Source organism: Spea bombifrons, chromosome 1 (genome assembly GCF_027358695.1).
Source record: "Spea bombifrons isolate aSpeBom1 chromosome 1, aSpeBom1.2.pri, whole genome shotgun sequence".
Taxonomy (NCBI): Eukaryota; Metazoa; Chordata; class Amphibia; order Anura; family Pelobatidae; genus Spea; species Spea bombifrons.
The window spans coordinates 48261635-48281077 of record NC_071087.1 but is presented as its reverse complement, the minus strand read 5'-3'; the positions used below and the strand labels follow the sequence as shown (position 1 = coordinate 48281077).

The window sequence follows — 19443 nt, the reverse complement described above, 5'->3', positions numbered from 1 at the left end:
ACCTTGTAAAAATGTTCAAATGAAAATTCATAATTAAAGCAACACTAAATTGTTACTATGATTTTTAAAATATAAAATATACACCACATGGTAAGATCTAATTTTTGTCAACAAAAATGGACAGCTCTAAATCGATATAAGTATATGCCACAAAGAACTCTATACGACTTAAGGACATGTTTCCAGATGTAAAAAGTAAATACGTACTCTAAAAACAAGAGAATAAGATTAGAGAATAAATAAAAATGTATGCAACTTTATACAAACACACTATCTGCACAATAGTGTACCCGGCCTTGAAAACACATTTTTATTTAGGATTCATACTGCAAGGCGTGGGTTTTGGCATAAAGAGTAAGGGAGGAAATCTTCTTTTAAACTTAGAAAAGCTGTTTGAAGAACAACAAGCAGCTTAACTAAAGAGCAATAACTTAACGGGGGATAATCATGTAGGTCACCAGAGCAGGAAGCTAAAGATGGCGTTATGTGGAATTAAATACAAATTGCTTGTTTTAATCTGTAAACAAGATTGTAAACAACATGTAGGATATGGGAAATGTGACAGATCCGCTTTTACTGAATATATACAAATGATTTAAGTGTCCCTGCTTATGAGAGTTGTCAGCACCAGAGCTGCTAGAGTATTTGGCACCCCTCCACTTTAAAATATAAAAACGACCACAAAAATGTAATGTGCACTTGAAGGACACACTGTGCCAGCACTCACCACTCCATAGGGTCAGCTCAGAGTATCCATAAAGAAGCAGCTCAGTGCTCTGCATTGAATACACACAGACCTGCAAGTCTGCAAAGAGTGTTTTAAGGCTGGAGGCACCGGTGTAACTAGAAACCACCTGCTGCCAAATTTGCCCAGAGCCCCCCACCTTCCCTAAGCAACACTGCTTTGGCCCCAAACAGCTTATCAGTACCATCTGTGTACCCAAACATCTTATGTGTGCCATATTTTCCCCAAATAGCTTGTTGGTACCCCAAACAGCTTGTCTGTTCCATCTTTGCACCTACACAGCTTGCCTGTGCCACCTTTGACACCAAACAGATTGTCAGTGCTCCCAAACAGCTTCTATGTGCAACCTTTGCCCCCAAATAGCTTGCCATTGATCCCAAACAGTCTACATGTGCAATCTTTGCCCCAAACAGCTTTTCTATGCCCCTGGTTACACCGCTTACCTGCATGAATGATATATCTTTTTTCCCTGTACTGTGTGCAGACTGATTCAGCATTGAAGTAATGAATGTGATGTCAATTCCTGCCCACTGGATTAGTCAGATACAGCATGCAGGGAGAGGGTGTGAGAGATCATCCTCCGGTCAGATGACCTCTACACTCTCAATTCCTCTAGCTGAAGATATTAACCGCACCTGGTGGCTTTAGAGGGCCAGAGTGGTAACATGACCATGACTGTTACACCCCTGGCCTGAAGTCTGTGCCAGTGTAGCACTCCCTGATGAGTGGCATTGGGGGCAGACCCCCCCCAGGACACCACTGGTCAGAGCTGAACAGTCCCAAAATAGTCCCAAAATAATTATTAATTGAAGAATAAATATATTTATAAACCCATAAGCATTATACTTCAAAATTGACATCTGCTCCATCTTTTGACACAGATATTTAGTTTTAAGGTTAAATAGTTTTTAACGTTCGAAGCAAATACCTCAATATTATCGCACAAGCAATAGATAGCCTTAGCAAATTAATTTTACAATTAAAAGCTGTGAAGGTAACTGTTTCTCTTTAAAACAAACCCTTTCTTACCCTGAGCTGTACTATGAAATTGAACGAACAAAATCATTTTACCATTGCTTTTTTCCTAACAGTGTCTTAAGAGAATTCTTGGCTGTCTCAGAGACCTACCTCCCACAGTATTGGTTGTTTCTATGACAACTTCCAGTGTAAAAAAAAAAAAAAAAAGTATACAAGCATCTCAATCAATTTACATTTTAAGGTATTGTTTTCACTACTCTCATGCAGGATGTGTAAATAATATCATCTGTTTTGGGGGCTTCTGCTTCCAAAAACGCAAATATTACCTTCTGATCACTAAAATGAACATTTCACAGAGCATACTTAAACTTATGATGTATATTCACATCATGAAGTGCGTAAGGCAGAAATTATTAGAAAATATTCATTATATTTTGCAAGAAAAATATAAATGTCTGACATAGAGAAAACCACTTTATATATCTCAGGGAGCTCTCTTTTAACCAGATTATACTCCATATGTAGTCATGATGTTTAATTTTAGTTTTATTTCTATTTTAGGATTTTTTTTATTTTTAGTTCTCCCTCTTTTCAATTTGGTTCTCAGTTATTTGCAAGCTGGGCTGTATAGACCTGCATTGCTGATCTCAGTGCTGGTGATCAGCCTGTGGGTTGTGGGGGGTGGCATCTTAGGTTCTGATAATAATACACCCTAAGGCTGTTAAATGTGTATTAATATGAGGACATACAATCCCACCCCACACACCTATTAAGTGGTCAACAGACTATTTTTATTCTGTTATATTTACCTTGTCTTACATATTTAATAACATGACCCATTTACCTAATGTATAAGTTTGTCAATTCTTGTTTTGTGATGCCCCTTGAATAAATGTATTGTAAGATGCTCTGGGTAAAATAATAATAATAATAATAATAATATTAATAATAATAATAATTGTATTTGAATCCATAGGCTTTTAATCATTTTTCAGCTAATACCATTTCTAGGGTTTCCTGTAGTCAGGCACAAAACTAGGAATACAAATTGATTTTTCACGATTTTGTAGAACCAGTTGAGTGCTATTTCTTATGTAGTGGAATGATAATGATGTGGCATAATGATTAGTTTGTTACGATTGAAATCTGAATTAGTAGATATTTATCATTACCAACGACATGTATTTTAGCATTATTATGTTTTTTCAGTTTCAAAAAGTAAAAGTTTCCTAGATATGCATCATATACAACTTTATGTAATTTAAATATGCAAATTATACAGATTTTTCATGTCATATTGATAATTTGGATTGCATACACTATTTTTTTTTTATCTGGATGCGATTCCCAAAATCCTCTTAGGTGGCAGATGTTCACATTAAACAAAAATTTCCGGATGTCTTTTATAAAACCATTTTGATGAAAAAGGAGTTTACGTTTTTCAAAGATCTCTTTAATTTACTTATGGGCCTTATTCTTTATATATTTATTTTTTCTCCTCATTTCCAATCTTTCCGACGTACTGCAGAAAAAAAAAACCTCTAGAATAAGCTTAGTCATCTGCAGGAATGAAATCAAGCATCAGCATCCAAGACAAGGAGGAGGAATGAATCAGTCTGAGACTGTTCAATAACCATTAGCAGACAAGACGCTGCCCTTTTACTGAATCATTTAGCAGAAGAACAAAACATAATATGTAAATGTATTGTTTTATATAAAGCTAATGTTTGAATGCAACAGATTTTGTCTGAAATTTATAGAAATATAGAAATTCTGTGATTAAACATTTTGAGTAACTCTTGCTGAGTGATTTAAATACATATGTGTCTGTGTATATCCTATATAAAATTGTGTCTATGTATCAGGGGAGGGCTGGCAGCCTAAGGCCTGGGGGGCAAGTCTAGTAAAGTGGCCCATTGCGCCACCAAAGCGACTGCGAGCGACATTGAAAGCGGCCGTCGTGTGGCAGTCACTCCACCGGCGCATAATGAAATGAAAACGGCCGGCGTGCACGCACCACGCCGCCCAATGGCCGTGCCTCAGCTCTTCATCCCACCCCTTTTAAGACGTGGGACGAAGAGCTGAGGCATGGCCATTGGGCCCGACTGCCGCACGACACAGGGGCATACCTAGAGTATTTGGCACCTGTGGCAGATCCTGTACGTGGCACCCCCCCACACACACTTTAAAACTGCATAGTTTCTATGATTAGGCAAACATTGACAGGGGTACAGCATAATTGTTATCATTATATACTTAGGGATTACGCAGCACCACCGTCAATGTGTGTCTATACATTGAGCCAGACACTGACAACCCCAATCACTATATACTAAGCCAAACATTGATGTGGTGTAGGCTTACCACTTTAGTGACTGGCATAGTACATAGTAGGGATGCACCGGCACGACGGCCAGTCCCCCTGCCCCCCGGCCCAGCCCGCCCCTGCTATCTATCTATCTATCTATCTATCTATCTATCTATCTATGTTTCTTTTGATCTCTTCATCCACTTCCATACCACTGGTCCCTCAGAGGTTGTGACTAAGAGTGGAATCAAGTGGTTCTACAACTCCAGTGTCCCTGGAGAAAGACATGGTACGCCCTGGTTCACAGTTACACATATCTAGGTACTAGATATGTATTTATTTGTCTATTTGGAGGTTTAGATGAGATTTGATGATCAAAATAACCAATTTGATGGTCCAAATTAAATGACCATTTGATTAGTTGTTATGGTAATAAGACTTCACGTTTTATGCATGTACAGCCAGGGGTGCCACTGAATTATTTAGACTGCAGAATAAACTTAAGATCCATCATGTAATCAAACTTTTGTGGATTGATTTGTCTGAAAATGCAGTTTATAGTAAACTTGGCATACCTTAACACTTCCCATAGAAACGCTTTAATGTACTGTGGAATAACCTATTCCATTTAAGTTCCACCTGAGAGCTTGATAAAGGATATTTTGGATTATTGTCTGTTTATAAAACATTCTACTTATAATTACATCCTGCAGTTTCCTGCAGAACTTTACAAACACTATCAAGTTAAAATGGGTGGTTTCCTCTTCATGGCTATAATTGAATTTATGATATGAAGTATGGAAGGAGTCACATGTATGATAATGTTGTGAGGAATATTCCCTTTCTCTTATTAGAATGATAGATTCTACATGATTTAATAATATTGTAGTAGTATCTTACTGAAAAGTGATGTTTTTAATTAAGCTCTCTGGCACCATCTTATGTTTTACTAAGAGTTGCACAGCACGGGGCTAAATATAACATTTTTGAAGCTATTCTGGCTCATTGTAGATATCATTCAGATTCATTTTTTCCAGTGAAATTCTGTCGTTTTTCACTTTTCGAAACTAAACGATAACAACAAAATGATTACTTTTTCATTCTGTGCTATAGCTGGTCAGTTTTACAGCCTCTCATTTCTTTATAATGTAGGGTACCATAACCCATCACATGGTCACGCAGTACAAATATTCGATTATTTGATTATTCTGGTTTGCTAACGACGACCTTGGAGCTTATATAATTATGTAACACTAACAATAGTGTACTTTATCTACATCCCAGTGTATTTATCTCTCTGAAATGAACCTATGTGCATTTAACCCAGTTCACATAGCAAATAATTTCTGTAGACAAAATTTTTTGGGACAGTAAGTCAGCTCAATGAAGACTCACTAAAGTAACAGACCAACTGTAATAGATGTACGGTCAAAAAATAGAACTCAGTAACATAACTACAACATCTTCTGTACAGGGATAGGGTGCATGGATGATAATAAGTCAGCTATACGTAGACTATAATAAGCAAACAAATTGACATGGAAATCTGAGCTAAACAACAGAGAAACCGATGAGTCTGGCATTCATGAGCCATTACATTTTACTATGGACATTGTGTATAATGTATCCCTGTATGTTATCATACATGATATGATATGAAAAAAAAAGTTCTATGAAAAACCACATTCTGGAGGTTGCATGAAGAAAAGTAGGTGCTTAATGTATATGTGGTATGTGACGGAAGCCTCCATCACTGGGGCCACTGGAGAAGCCTGACTGCCAGCCTCCTCCCTATTGACTATGGGCCCTGGGTTTCTAAAGACTTCTGTGGCTACCCCCAGCAGTATCATCTCATCACTGGCTGAGGGGATTATCTCCAGCAGACAGCCAGGATCTGCCACCAGGGAGTGACCACCATTGTTTTAGTCTAATGTATAAATCAGTCTCCCCCACCTATTGTATTGTTAATCCCTTTACTGCCCCTGTTGTCTCTGGGAGGCAGATTAAGGGGGTTGTTTGTGTCCCAATATCTTGTTTTATGTAAATATGTGTTTTGCTGGATATATCCAGCTCTGTGTGTGAGAAATAAATCAGTCTTCGTTTGGTTTTACCCTACACTGAGTCTCGGCTAGTGACTGGGGAACCGGGGAAAGTGTGTTGTCCCAGGCTAAGGGAGCACAAGACAGCGGAGGTAGTCGGTCGGACTAGCCAGCTCCGTGACATTAAATGTGACGGATCGTCCTGTGCCCCAGACTGGACACATCCGCCCGTCAGCTCCTTCCCTCTCCCAGTAAGCGAACACGCTGTGGCTGTCCGAAGAAAGCAGTCACAGACCAGCACTCCCCTCAATCATGAGACAGAACTTCATGCTTTGAGGTTAAAACAGAACTCTCTTTATTACAAACACACAGAACTTATATACAATCTCCATTCACTGTGCACCGAACCCAACCCCCAATCCTATCAGCCACATCCCATCACAAATCCCATCAGCCACATCCCCTCACAAATCCCATCGGTATACAGGGGATGTATCAGGTGAGGGGATTAAGGGATACAATGGGTTCCCCCACCTGTGTTATCCCCCCTGTAGTGCGGGTGCCGTCTGGGCAGACAGGGCTGTGTTGGCTGATTAAGAGCTCCAGCCAGATTATAGGATTGTCTCTTTGAAGGCTGGAGCTGCAGCCACATTCAAACCGGGTACACATAAATATAATAATAATAATAACAGTGAAGATCAGACAGGGTTCGTCACATGGTACATGAAATGCATTTAAATTTTGACACAAATGTGACCCCACAGTTTTTAAAATAACTTAGTAGCACAAATTAGTTGCTGATACTTTATACAACTTTTAGCATTATTAAGTTCATACCCTTTGTTTACACGTTTAGTTTTTAGGTCAGGGGTCTATCCACCAAAGGTCATTGTGTCCGTTTACTAACCAGTGCACATGCGTCAGTAGTCGTATTGAATTTTTGGGTGTCAGTCTGTTTGTTCACAATTGCTAAATCAACTTCACACTTGACTGCTGCAAGATAAAAAATCAACAACTGCTATAGAATTCAAGTTTAACTGGACTTTCCACCAGTGTACACAAAACAACTCAAGTTGCTTGTCGAGTTGTAGCAAGGTCAAGTTGACCATTTAACTTAATCTACAGCTGGACCTTGTGAATAGACCCCTCATCACATTTGACAGCTCATGACTAAGTCAAGTTGAATAACAACTTGTCTGTTCATGAGGTAGAGCTGAGACAACTTGAGTAAACTATTATGAAGTCTCACATGAAATTCTGTCAAGTTGCTGTGCTGCACAGTTAGTTGTCGGTTAAGTTTGTTAAATGAGTTCGTGGTTGAGACCTTTATACTAGAGTTACAATATTTCCCAATACAGCTTGACTTGGGTTTGGTATCTGTTGAGCTGGGGGTGGAGTTGGCATTCCAAATTATGAGAGATGGACTTTTTTTAGATATAACTCACACAACTCAGCTGTCAACTTGCATCTACATTTTTTAGTTAATAGACCCTTAGAATAATAGATTTGGAGATCTTTTTACTCTCCTTATGGGTATTAAATACAATACTTCTGGTTGCATAAATGTTGAGCAGTGTTGTGTAGTGGGTCCTTACCGAGTTGCCTTTACTGTATTGTTTTTCTTTACATATTTTTGCAAGCCTCATTATTGAATTTTATTATGTATACTGGACTGTTAATTAAAACATTTAGGAAAGCGACAAACCCACAACTAGAAATCACATATGCATCTGTCGTGCCCCCATTATCTTCGGAGCTTTTGCTGCTTTCGGTAAATAATCCTTTCATTGATGAATTGATAGATGGCTATACAGTCCGATAGTTGCACTCACTAGATTGTTTTGAGGAACTTGCACTTGTTATCTGACAAGCTATTCTTCAACAGCGATCATAGCCATTTCCCTTTTTTTGAGCAGAGAACTATAATCAAGGTTATTACAAAACAGTACAGCAAATTATGATAATACATGTTTATTTTTCCATATTTTGTGCCTTTGGTGCTTAGTTTAACTGTAAGAAAAGGCAAATTAAAGCAAAAATAAGCAGCAAATAATAACGTGGCTCCCAATTCCTTATGCAGGAAAAATAATGTTGATCGCACGCAATAGCCTGAGCTGCATAATACAATATGCTCTATATAGCTCTATGTGTCTGCTGTTACAATGAAATCCCGCATATCTCCATAGCTGAGCAAAGACAGCTGCAGAATATTCGCTGGCGGCAAAGGTAGCACCTGCAAATTGCCCTCAAATGGTTTAACACTGTACAATTTTATTAAATTAGAGAGCATAGTATGCCTCTAAGAGATTCATTTATAGAGGTTTTGGAGTAACTAGCCACATGAATGAAGCACAGTGGCAACACAATTCCATAGCAATAACGTTTTACGGCTTTACAATTAACACGTTATTAGCAAATGCACTTACTCATGTTCATGTAGCTAATCACACAGCATTATTGAGCACTTGCTTAATTGGTCATGGAAATAGTGGATATTTATCCCATTAGTTGCAACACTATTTTGTTAAAGTAGGATAGAGACACTGTGAAAAGCATTTCCAGACCCTTTTTTTATTTTAAGTAGAAGCAAATATATGTATTATTCAAGTTGTTTAAAAAAAAAGAATGCTATGTAATTCATTAGTTTGAGTTAGAGTCAGATTTACCTAAGGGGACTCCACATCTTATGGTACTGTTATTTTTAAATGTATGATTTGGTCTATATACTAAGAAGTAGAGTGGTCGGTTCAGTTATGGTCTAAATTGACTAACCAAACATCAAGGGCATGTAACTGAAGTTACATATATGTTACAAGTTGTGGAAATAATGTCTTTTGACACAACTACATGTCTACCATTGCTAAAATCTTTAGGGATCTGGAGAATGGGATGTCCCTTCTTATACCGTATTGGTAGGTCTAGCCACACCAAAAGCTACCTTTTGGAGACCTCTTTTCTAGAGTATTAGGTAATGCAAAAGTTTGAACATCCAAAAAAGTCTGATTTGTACCAAGAGTACGGAAACACTGGGTGCAGGGTCAGGTGGGAGTCCATGTGCAGGGGCAGGATCAGCCTTGGGAGTTGGGATGTTGCTGTAGTCCAGCTGCAGGCGGCTGTCTGCCTTAGCCATTCTCTTTGGCGCCATTTGGCTTGCGACATTCAGTTTAGAGTAATCTTCTCTGCCAGACTTTTTCAGTGGAATTGAAGTCTACTTCTTTTTCTAAAAGTTAAAATCCAGAAAATATTTTACCTCCTAATTTTAATATTAAAAAAAATTACTAAAATGCAATAACATGGAACAATGATTGAGGAGTTATAACATGACATTCTTCTGTGAAAAAAGCAATGATTTATCCAAATATTACAAACGAAAAATGGATGTTCTAAATAATGCAGTCTGACAAGGAGTCGGGAATGGACACAGATTGTTAAAGTTAAAAACAATTATTATAAACACAGAAAGCACTTTGAATAGCAGAAAGATGTACAACGGCGCCTTAACAATAAAATGTTCCAAACTCTTTGCATACTATAAATTCATCGCATGCTCCTCTAAAGTTTTCTGCAAAAGTTTACCAACCAATTGCTGTGCCTTCAACTAAGATGAAGATTTATAGGATATAACTGTCCAAAGCAGCTGCCAACTTTGTTTTGAAGATAGAATCTGAGATTTTACTAATCCTTTTGACTAGAGGAAACTTTATGAGCCTTAGCCCCATAGGCCAGGTTATCTCACATGTACTCCAGCTGTATGAATGACTAGGGAGGTCTTGTAGAGAACAGTTTAAATTAGTTTAGACCTTTGTGATTACTGGTCGTTTAAATATGTCAGTATTATCAATGGTGCTTGAAAGGTCTGCAGGAAAAAAAAAACAAAAAACAATAACACTTATTATTATAACGGTATTACTATATTATGTGTTTTTTATTTAATTTCATAAATTCACCATAACTTCATTAATATTGTATTCTTAATATCTTTGTATACAATTTTAATATTTTTTTTATTGTATATTACCATACAAAATCAATGTATATTTACTATGTTAGTTACTATGAATAATTATGTTTTTAATTACAACATAAGGATGACAGATGTTGTATACTGTCAGACGATATAATATTTGTCTTTATTTTAACAGAGATTAAAAGGCACTGAGGATGATATACAGGTGGAAAACTTGGAAGAACAACCTCAAGATGTTTATGTGGGCATGGGACCATGTGTTGGTACTAAATTATACTTTGTATCCTATGCATTATCTATCTATCTATCTATCTATCTATCTATCTATCTATCTATCTATCTATCTATCTATCTATCTATCTACATATCATGCATTTACATGTTCTTTCAATGTACCTTAAAATAGTAACTAGAGCCCTGGTTAGTGTATTATATCACAATCTGAATCATGTTTACATGTTGGTCAAAAGAGGTACAATAACATATGAGATAGATTTAACATCAGAGTTAGAGTAGGTATTTTAAGATGTAAGCTAGTAGTCAACTTCAAGATAGTTAGTCTCTACTTTGAAAATAAAAAATACTATCCAAGTAGCAGATGGTGCTTTCGTTAAGTGAATTTTCACTTTTAGCTGCATAAGAGGTACCACCATGCCATATTCTGTGTATTTTTATTTGCTACCATAGTCTGGATAATTTCACATATTGTAAATAGTTACACATGATTTTCCCTGATATTTCTTTTAGGATTGATGTATCAAGGAAAATTCACACTTAAATGTGTTTGTCCAGGATTGCCATCTTCTTCACTTCTGGACAATTTCAAATCTTGGTTTGAGCTGCATCAGCAAGGCTTAAGCTTTAGCTGGCACCAGGCCGCTCAGTCTTACTTGCATTATTAGGGGCTGCAGATTTGTTTTTAAAGGTATTGCCGGTGAGATTTATTGATATAATGTATCTTTAACCAGCTTCAAATTATGTATAGTAATCTTCTTCTTCATAATATCTAGAGGGGTTTTGTGAAGACAGACCCCAGGAAAACCTCATTAATGGAAGTAAAGACGTTTCACAAGGAAATCCTGTTGGAGACATAAAAGATAAACATGAGCTACAACACTTACATCATAATGGTTCCGATGAACACCTAGAACAAATTTCTAAGTATGTTGGAAACCCAGTATTTTTCTTGAAAAATGAGGATCTGCCTGATGTTGTGCAAGGTAAGATTTTTAAGGCAGTATCTAGACTATGTTTAATAACTTTAATAATAACTAAAATAATACAATAAGTAATTAAAAAAACAATTAAGTGAGCTAACTGATGTAATTGTGACATCACTGGCATTAATAACATGTTCAAGAGGTCCCTAAGAGGACCTCTAACCTTTTTTTAAAAAAATAAATATATATATATATAAAAAAATACAAAAAATAAAATAAGAAAAATATAAAAAAAGATAATAAAAAAAACCTTACATCCCATTGCCCTAACACAACATCTACCCAGTATAACCCTCATGCCCCTGTTCATAACCCCAAACCTGTTAAGCCATAAGCATAAAAATTCTACAAATAATGTACACCTTTATAGTATGTTCCCTATAAGTGCTGGGAAAGTATGGAAAATCTATATAAATTATCGTATTTGCTCGATTATAAGACAAGGTTTTTTTCAGAGCAAATGCTCTGAAAAATACCCCTCGTCTTATAATCAGACCTCAAATAGAGGTCTGACTATGAGACTAAGATCCAGATCCCCCATTGCTGGGGACCTGGATCCTCCTGTCTGGTAACTCCCCCCCAACTTACCGGTGCTTCTGACTCCCCGGTGTGTTGTCCGGGCAGCGGGTAGACGTCTATGCGATTCGTGTTGGCAACTTCCGCTGCAGCCGGAAATAAGGTGCGGTTAGCAGCAGGGGTTGTCTGCGTCCATCACGCAGACCTTCCCCGTCTATCAGAGAGGAGAGTTCCCCGCACTGCTGCGGGGAATTCTCTCTGACAGTCGGAGGGTGTATACACGAGGGACGCAGACAACCCACGCTGCTAACCGCACCTCCTTCTGGCTGCAGCGGAAGTTGCCTATGTGAATCGCGTAGACGTCCCCGCTGCCCGGACAACACATACCGGGGAGTCGGTTATAGTGGATTTGGTTCTGTTTCTGTGTTGCATTATCTATAAACATTCCTGGATTGGCTCAGAGGCTCTAGGAATCAAGGCTGATTACTGGACCTCCACTCCCTCTAGGGCAACCTCCAATCTCTCTGGGAAGGAAGGGGGACATATGGCTCCACCTTCATGGGAACAGCCACGAGAAGATCACAGATATGTTTCTACATTCTAAATGTTCTTAACATTTTCTATTCTGCCTAACAAACACAACAAGGTTTTATGTTGCTATGCCCAAGTAAATAGTAGAATGCTTAGTCAAAAATGGAAACTATTAATGAAGCATAAAAGAACTCAGCAAATTATCATTGAAAAGCCAAACACATCTGTTAATACTTTACTTGGATGGCTTTAGGATTTTAGTAGCCTTTCCTTAGAACAGTTGAATGTGTTACCCAATGAGCACAATATATATGTCCTATAGATTATTAACTAATATTATGATAATTATAACATCATTACAAATCTATTTCTCACTGGCTTATATCTCTCTCTTCCACCCTTTCATGGGGTCTTGTTAATAATAATAAGCATTCCCTAAGCAATTGCCTAAACTCCTTAAAGTAAATAAGTGTTATTTATGTACTACATGAATACCCTGCAGATAGTATTCAATGTTCAAAAACTTTTGTTCTCATTGGGTTTCCCATTAAAAAAACCAATTCATTGCAAAGTAAATTTATTGTCTTTAAAATCTATTTATGGATGGATTTTGAAATCTGGAAGATGTGGTGCCTGGAGCATTCAAACTGTGAAATGCTTTGATTTTTTTTCCTGACAAATGCTTAAAACTTAATTAACTGGTCTTGAAAAACCAATTTGTTATTTTTTGTTTTGGTTTTGTTTGAATGCCTTCTCTTGATAAGATAATACTCGATCAATGTGATTCACCACCGGAATGTTAACTTTTCTTGGAACTCCACAGTATTCTGTGCTTAGATTTGCTTCCTTAATAAACACATTCCGTTTGTAGGGAAATGTATTATAACCCATAAATAACCCATTATTTCTGTTGTTACACATGCAATGTAAAATTCTCTGAATAATTGACAATCCCAATTTTTAGTTGATGCCAATACACATTTTTTTGCAAAATAAACAAACAAGCAATATAGGATAAATATTGAATGCAGCAGTATTTTGTGCATATATTGTTTATGCAATACCCAAATGGGTTGTGAAGGTGTGGGATCCTGGAAAGTACAATTTTATAAATTGATTAATGCCTGAGGAAGGGACCTAACAACTTGGTCTTGAAAGCTTGCAATTAAACTCTCAGTTAGTCAATAAATGGTATCATTTTAACTATATTTTTCTCCTGTTTTCTCAACAGGGTAAAAACCCTCTTATCATAAAATGTATGAGCTCTCCATTAGGCATTGATATTTTATTTGATTTTAAACATTCTCTATATTTATTGTGTCCTGTTAGTGCCATTTCCTCGAAATAACGACCTTCATAGCCCAGAGACTTTGTATAACCAAGGCTTTTTTATTAAAAGAGATATGTCTAAACAAATGATTCGTTTTTAATCTTGCTGTGGTACATTGGATATTGTGTATCCAATATAACCTGGTAGTTCTAAAGTTCATATTTTTAGAATATTTCCCATGGGCTAACATCTACAAATTTATTAAAAGTAGAATTGACAGATCTACTTCTAACAAATCATTTTATTAAGTGTTTATTTCAAGTGTTGAAAGTCAACATTATCAAAACTTGTTTTTTCATTAACCAAGAGATTCAAACTTGGACTAAATTTTAAATATCTTGGTTACACCACATAGCGGCAGCCAAGATTTTTTTTTGTAAATTAATATATCTCTTCCTAAAACTGTCGAATATTTAGAACAGGAATGGGGGAAAGCTACCATTAACTTTTTGGGAGTCTTGAAATGCAGTGGCCACTCCAAATCAGACCACGAGATCTAGGCATTGGGAAATTACCAGACCCCCTATACTCCTTCATCTCAAGGAGGAACTCATATTGGTAGAAGGAATGGAAAATATAACTCACAACATTCTGAACTGCACGAGCACCCACACAAAAATATGGGAACTGTGGTTCCTATGTGTATTTCCACACTTGGAGTACACCCGTTTAGCGGGAGAATCCTCACAAGCAGGCAAACCATATGTAGCTCTACGTGCAGAAAGTCAATCCACTACCTTTCTCTTGAACTCCTGGGGGTTACTCGGAAGACCACCAGCTCTGACCTGCTCAGCCACGGGTCTGCTGGTGAATCTAGAAAGACCATAGTAAAAAGGGAAAGAGGGGAAGAAAGAAATAAAATGGAAGATTTTGGATGCTTCAACCAAGTTACTCCGGACCCAGGTCCCACCCCCTTTTACCTCACAGCCTATTCATGCACCTCTGGCTACACCAGGGTTGGGTGCAATATTGAATATGCCAACACCGGACAATCTCACATTGGCTACTGGCGGACACCAAAATAAAACCACCTGAACAAAATCTGACCCATTTGGAACACAACAAGAGATTTCTTTAATCCAACTTCTCTTGCTGTCTTTATTAAGACTTCTTCTTTTTTCCTTAGTACCTGATACCGTTTACATATGTATCTGGAGAGTAATATATTCCTACTACCAGCAACTACCATAGATTCCTTTGATAACATCAATGATATAGGTATTTATATGCCTTGACATAAATGTAACAGTATTCTAATTCTTCATGAGAATTACACTGAGTGACGTGACAGTAGTTTGTTTTTCCTTACTGACCCAAAATCCTCATAAAAAATAGTGCATATTAAAATGCCTTGTAAATAATATGCACTCATTAAACATGTAATAACAATGAAAGTGGTTACCTTTAGATAATTAATCAACATCACTGATTGGCTGATTGTCTAAATCAGCCACTCAGTGGTAGGAGTCCTACCGACCTACCGAACATCAGTGTCTCCACCTTCCACGCCCATCTGACTCTTCTTGAAAATCAAGAACTGAAACATCCAGACTCGGACAGCCCCTGACCTGACATATACGATGGACTCAAAATTATCTTAGGACGGACATTATGCAGGCAGCAACAACTGGGTAAACAAAAAGTTTATATGTTATTTATTATTATGTTTACATATACTTCAGCTCTCCTTTTGGTTTGTAGGATTGCCAGATATTACAGAACATTTTCTGTTAATTGCATTATCTTTTAAATAAATAATTAAAAAAGCAATATGCACATGCCCACAGGGAGGCCCCATTAGACCCTCTTCCAGAACTCACACCGAGCACTAGTGGTGACTTTACCATGTGGGCACAGGCAGGAACATATTTACTTATATTACGTATATTACATATAACATGTGACTCCACACTCCTCTTAACACAGACCAAAACCAGATTAATAACATTAAAAAATAAATGCATTTTTTTAAAACCTAAAAGGGGTTGGTCATAGAGTCCACCTAGGTCCCCCTTAGAAATAAGTATATAAAAATATATAAGTGTTATTTTATGGGAGTCACTTACCCTGTGCTATGATTTCCCTCACACCAGGTGAAAATACCCTTTGGGTGCATTAGATCCTCGATCCACTGAGGCCTCTGATGCACAAGAGTATATAAATGCGCCTACGTCAGTTATTTTGTCTCAGGGCTACATTTATGACTAACTCCATTTTAGTCATACTCCAGCTGGAACTTAATACAGAGTTTTGCCTTTATCAAGTAGAGTGGATTTCTGTAGACCAAAACATAAAAAACATATATGAAAATGACTGTGCATTCCATATGGATCTCTACAGATTAAAAGAATCAAGGAGATCTTCGTTTAGTCTGAAAAGCCAATTTTTTCTTTAGGCTAGGTTTCCACTTGGGTTTTTGTCCGGCGTTTTTTTCTTGATGAAAAACGCCAGGAAAACTGCCAAGAAAACTGCCACTGCATTTACCTGCGTTTTGGCGTTTTTTCTGCAGTTTTTTCTGGCGTTTTAGCCTTTCTGTGGAAATTGCTTTTTTTGACCTTAGGCAGTTTTTCCAGCCTTTACAAGTTAGAAGTTTCACCCAGCTAAAAGGGATTAGGATAAATGGCAAGTATCTGCCCTCTCCTGATGTCATTTACTTGGTAGACCCTTTTGTCTCTTTTCTGTGGTTTGTAAGGCATTACAAATTATTATTTCGAATGTCTGCTCCTCTGGGAAGATTGGCCCCAAAATGATGGTGCAAATTGTTTGCTGTTGCTTTTGGCACGCAGGATCCAGTTGATGCGTCGGGTATGTTTGTTTGTAATGGCATGTTTGTTCCAAATGGTGTAAAATTCAATATGAACCAGTCCAGGACTTTGTTTTGTGTGAAACTGTTTGTTTTCAGCCTATTTCTCGTAGGACACACAGATACTGGGTCCATCCTCTGCATTGTAACTGTGGAAAAAACGCCATAAAAAACGCCAAGACAATAAACCCACATGGCTTTTTCATGGCGTTTTTTCTCTCCCATAGACTTCTATTGGAGAAAAACGCCATGATTTCCTTGCAAAAAACGCCAGAGTGTGAACATGCTGCGATTTTGAAAAACTGCCACAGAGCCCAAAAAAGCAGAAAAACGCCAAAGAGGACTGAAAAAACGCCAGACAGAAAAACGCCAAGTGGAAATGGCATTTTGCGATTTCCTATTGAAGAACAGCTAACATCTGGCTGCTGCGTTTTTCCACTAAAAAAACGCCAGGTGGCGCTATTGGCGTTTTTATGGGCGTTTTTAGCAAAAAAAAACCAAATGGAAACCTAGCCTTAGAGGAAAAAAAATATAATGAGTCATTTCACGATACTGCCAACCAGCCACTTCTTCAGATATTGATTAGGGGTTTGTAAAACTGTATGTATTTCAGAATTTTAATTCACTCTTTTGCTAGAAATCATTTTAATTGTTGATGGCATCACAGTGCCCCCTAAGGACACAGAATTAGCGAGAATATACAATCACAAAAGATGTTTACTCACTGGATCTCTGCAGTGTTTTCAAATAAACCTTTTTACCTATTTTTAATTTCCAGTTTTTAAAGATGTACACCACCTTGATTTATGTTGTGGTCTTACTATTTTTATATTTCTTTTTAATTTTACACGCTCTTATTTTCATTAGTAAGATTGACTAAGGTGTTATTTTATCCTGTGGTTAAAATCAATAGGAGTCCAGGTTGCTTACCTAATCTTCCTTAAATTATTTGTATTTAATGTCATAATAATAATAATAATAATATTTGTCATACAAAATGTCTATCTTTAAGGCATCTTGCATGAAGAAAAAAAAATGTAGTTTCTTCTTGGGTCACATCCTGCCATAAATGCTATCTGGAATCTTGGCCAGAATCCACCATAAAGTTAGTGGAACAAGAAGATCATCTAAGCAGGGCATCTTTAAAGGATGCCACATGTCCTGTCTTGGGTGCCATGAAGTCTTACAGGATACCAGACACTGGGATCACTCAGGAGACGCAGCACCTAGCATCTTTAAACGTATGATTTGATGGGACCAAAGAAATGGCTGTGGGTGACCTAGCTGACAGGGATAGGGTGTGTTTGGCACCTGTACATTTATAATAACATGGGGGACGTGATCATCAAGGTACCACAACAACAAAATATGACATTTAAATGTCAGACAGGAGTTTACTGCCAGGGTTTATGACCCAGCTCGTTAGGATTGTCATAAGTGTCTGGGCTACAGACTCCCCTGCCTGTCTTCTAGAGGCTAAGAAAGGAGAATTCCTATAAGAATGGAAACTTGAGGGAAACAACTTCAGTTTCCATTATTGAACATATTTTGACGATCGATTTCTAACACCTAGCACTGTGACCTTTTATGCTTAGATTAAACATAAATTAATTTGTTCTGTCTCATAGCGTTCGGAGAGTTATAATGTTACTGTTATTCTACTTTGAAAGCCTTCCCGTTTTTTGACCAGATTTGTTTTTTATAGAGTTTGAGTAGGTCATGGGGTAACCAAAGCCTTCTTAGGTATGTTTTAAACCTTAAGCAGAATGTGGCGGTGGCAGCAAATAAAGTTTTGGGGTCACAGGGTAGACTGGTTTGGGTTTAAGGTATAGTCGCTCTGGGCCCTGTGAGGAGAGGAGCGAATAAACCTGACGGCTATTTTTCTTTTCTTTAACCCTTTTACAGCCACATTCCCATTTAACATCATGGTGATGATTTAATAGATTTCTATTTTTGTGCTCTGTATTCAGGAAGTAAAACATATTGTTTTATTAACATGTGAATGTAAACATCTAAATTTCATCTCTAATTAATTGCATATAGTAATTATTGTGTAAATCCCTCACTCTGTTCCCTTGGCATAGCAGTGTATTGGAACAAGAAGAAATCAATTACCTTGCAAGCAGGGATTCCTTTTAATGGAACAATGGATCAATTTCTCTAGCTATTCTTCTACTAAGAATTTTTAAAACATTTGTAATAATGGATAAAAGACCGGCAACTGATGAAATATTTACAAAAATTACATAAGAATGAAATATCGCTCTACTTCAATAAGTAGAAAGTTTTGCAAAATATTCATTTTAACTTCATTTTAATTTTAACTTTTGAGGTTGACATGAACTCATCAGATCATTAAAAGTTCTCAATTATCTCTCCACCTAATGTATCGGTTTGTCTTAGTCTGTCAATTCTTGTCTTTTCATACCCCTTGAATATATGTAATGTATTAAGCGCTGTGTAAACTGTTGGTGCTATATAAATAAATAATAATAATAATAATATCGTGATGTATTTAATTAAATAAAGGTCACTTTAGCATGTTGGCTGTTGAATTTTGTAAAGAGACACTTCTATAATTCTTGTTTCTTCTCTTTTTTTTAAGTGGAAAATTAAACTTCACAATTAGTAAGAGAAAACTAAAACATACCTCCCAAATGTCCTTCCTTAGCAGGGACAACATATCTTTGTAGGGCCGGCTGGCGATGAGAAGACGGCCTTTTGACTTTAAGGACAGCAGCCACCTGATGACAAGGTTACCTATAGGCAATGTAGGTGCCAGCCTAGGGGGTGATAGCTTGGAGTTGCCTCCATTGCAGGCTGATCTGCCCCCTGCTGGAAGAACAGGGCCTATTGGGGAGTTCATTGATCTCTCTCTGTAACTGGCGGTGCCTCAGACCTCACTGCTGAGCGTCGGGATATGTCATATCGTGCTGATCAACATTACATGCTGGCAGTATAGCAAGAGAGCAATGAAGCATGGCCAGCAGCTGGTTTTCGGCCACT

The 19443-nt window shown here is 37.3% G+C and overlaps 1 protein-coding gene across 1 annotated transcript in view; it reads left to right on the top strand.

Moving 5' to 3' along the window:
• LOC128486915 (B-cell scaffold protein with ankyrin repeats-like) overlaps positions 1-19443 on the top strand; it is a 112218-nt gene that overhangs the window by 92077 nt on the left and 698 nt on the right. Inside the window, exons 8-9 of the mRNA XM_053461566.1 lie at positions 10213-10300; positions 11048-11257. Of these exons, the coding sequence (XP_053317541.1) occupies positions 10213-10300; positions 11048-11257 (298 nt within the window). The remainder of the gene's footprint in view (positions 1-10212; positions 10301-11047; positions 11258-19443) is intronic.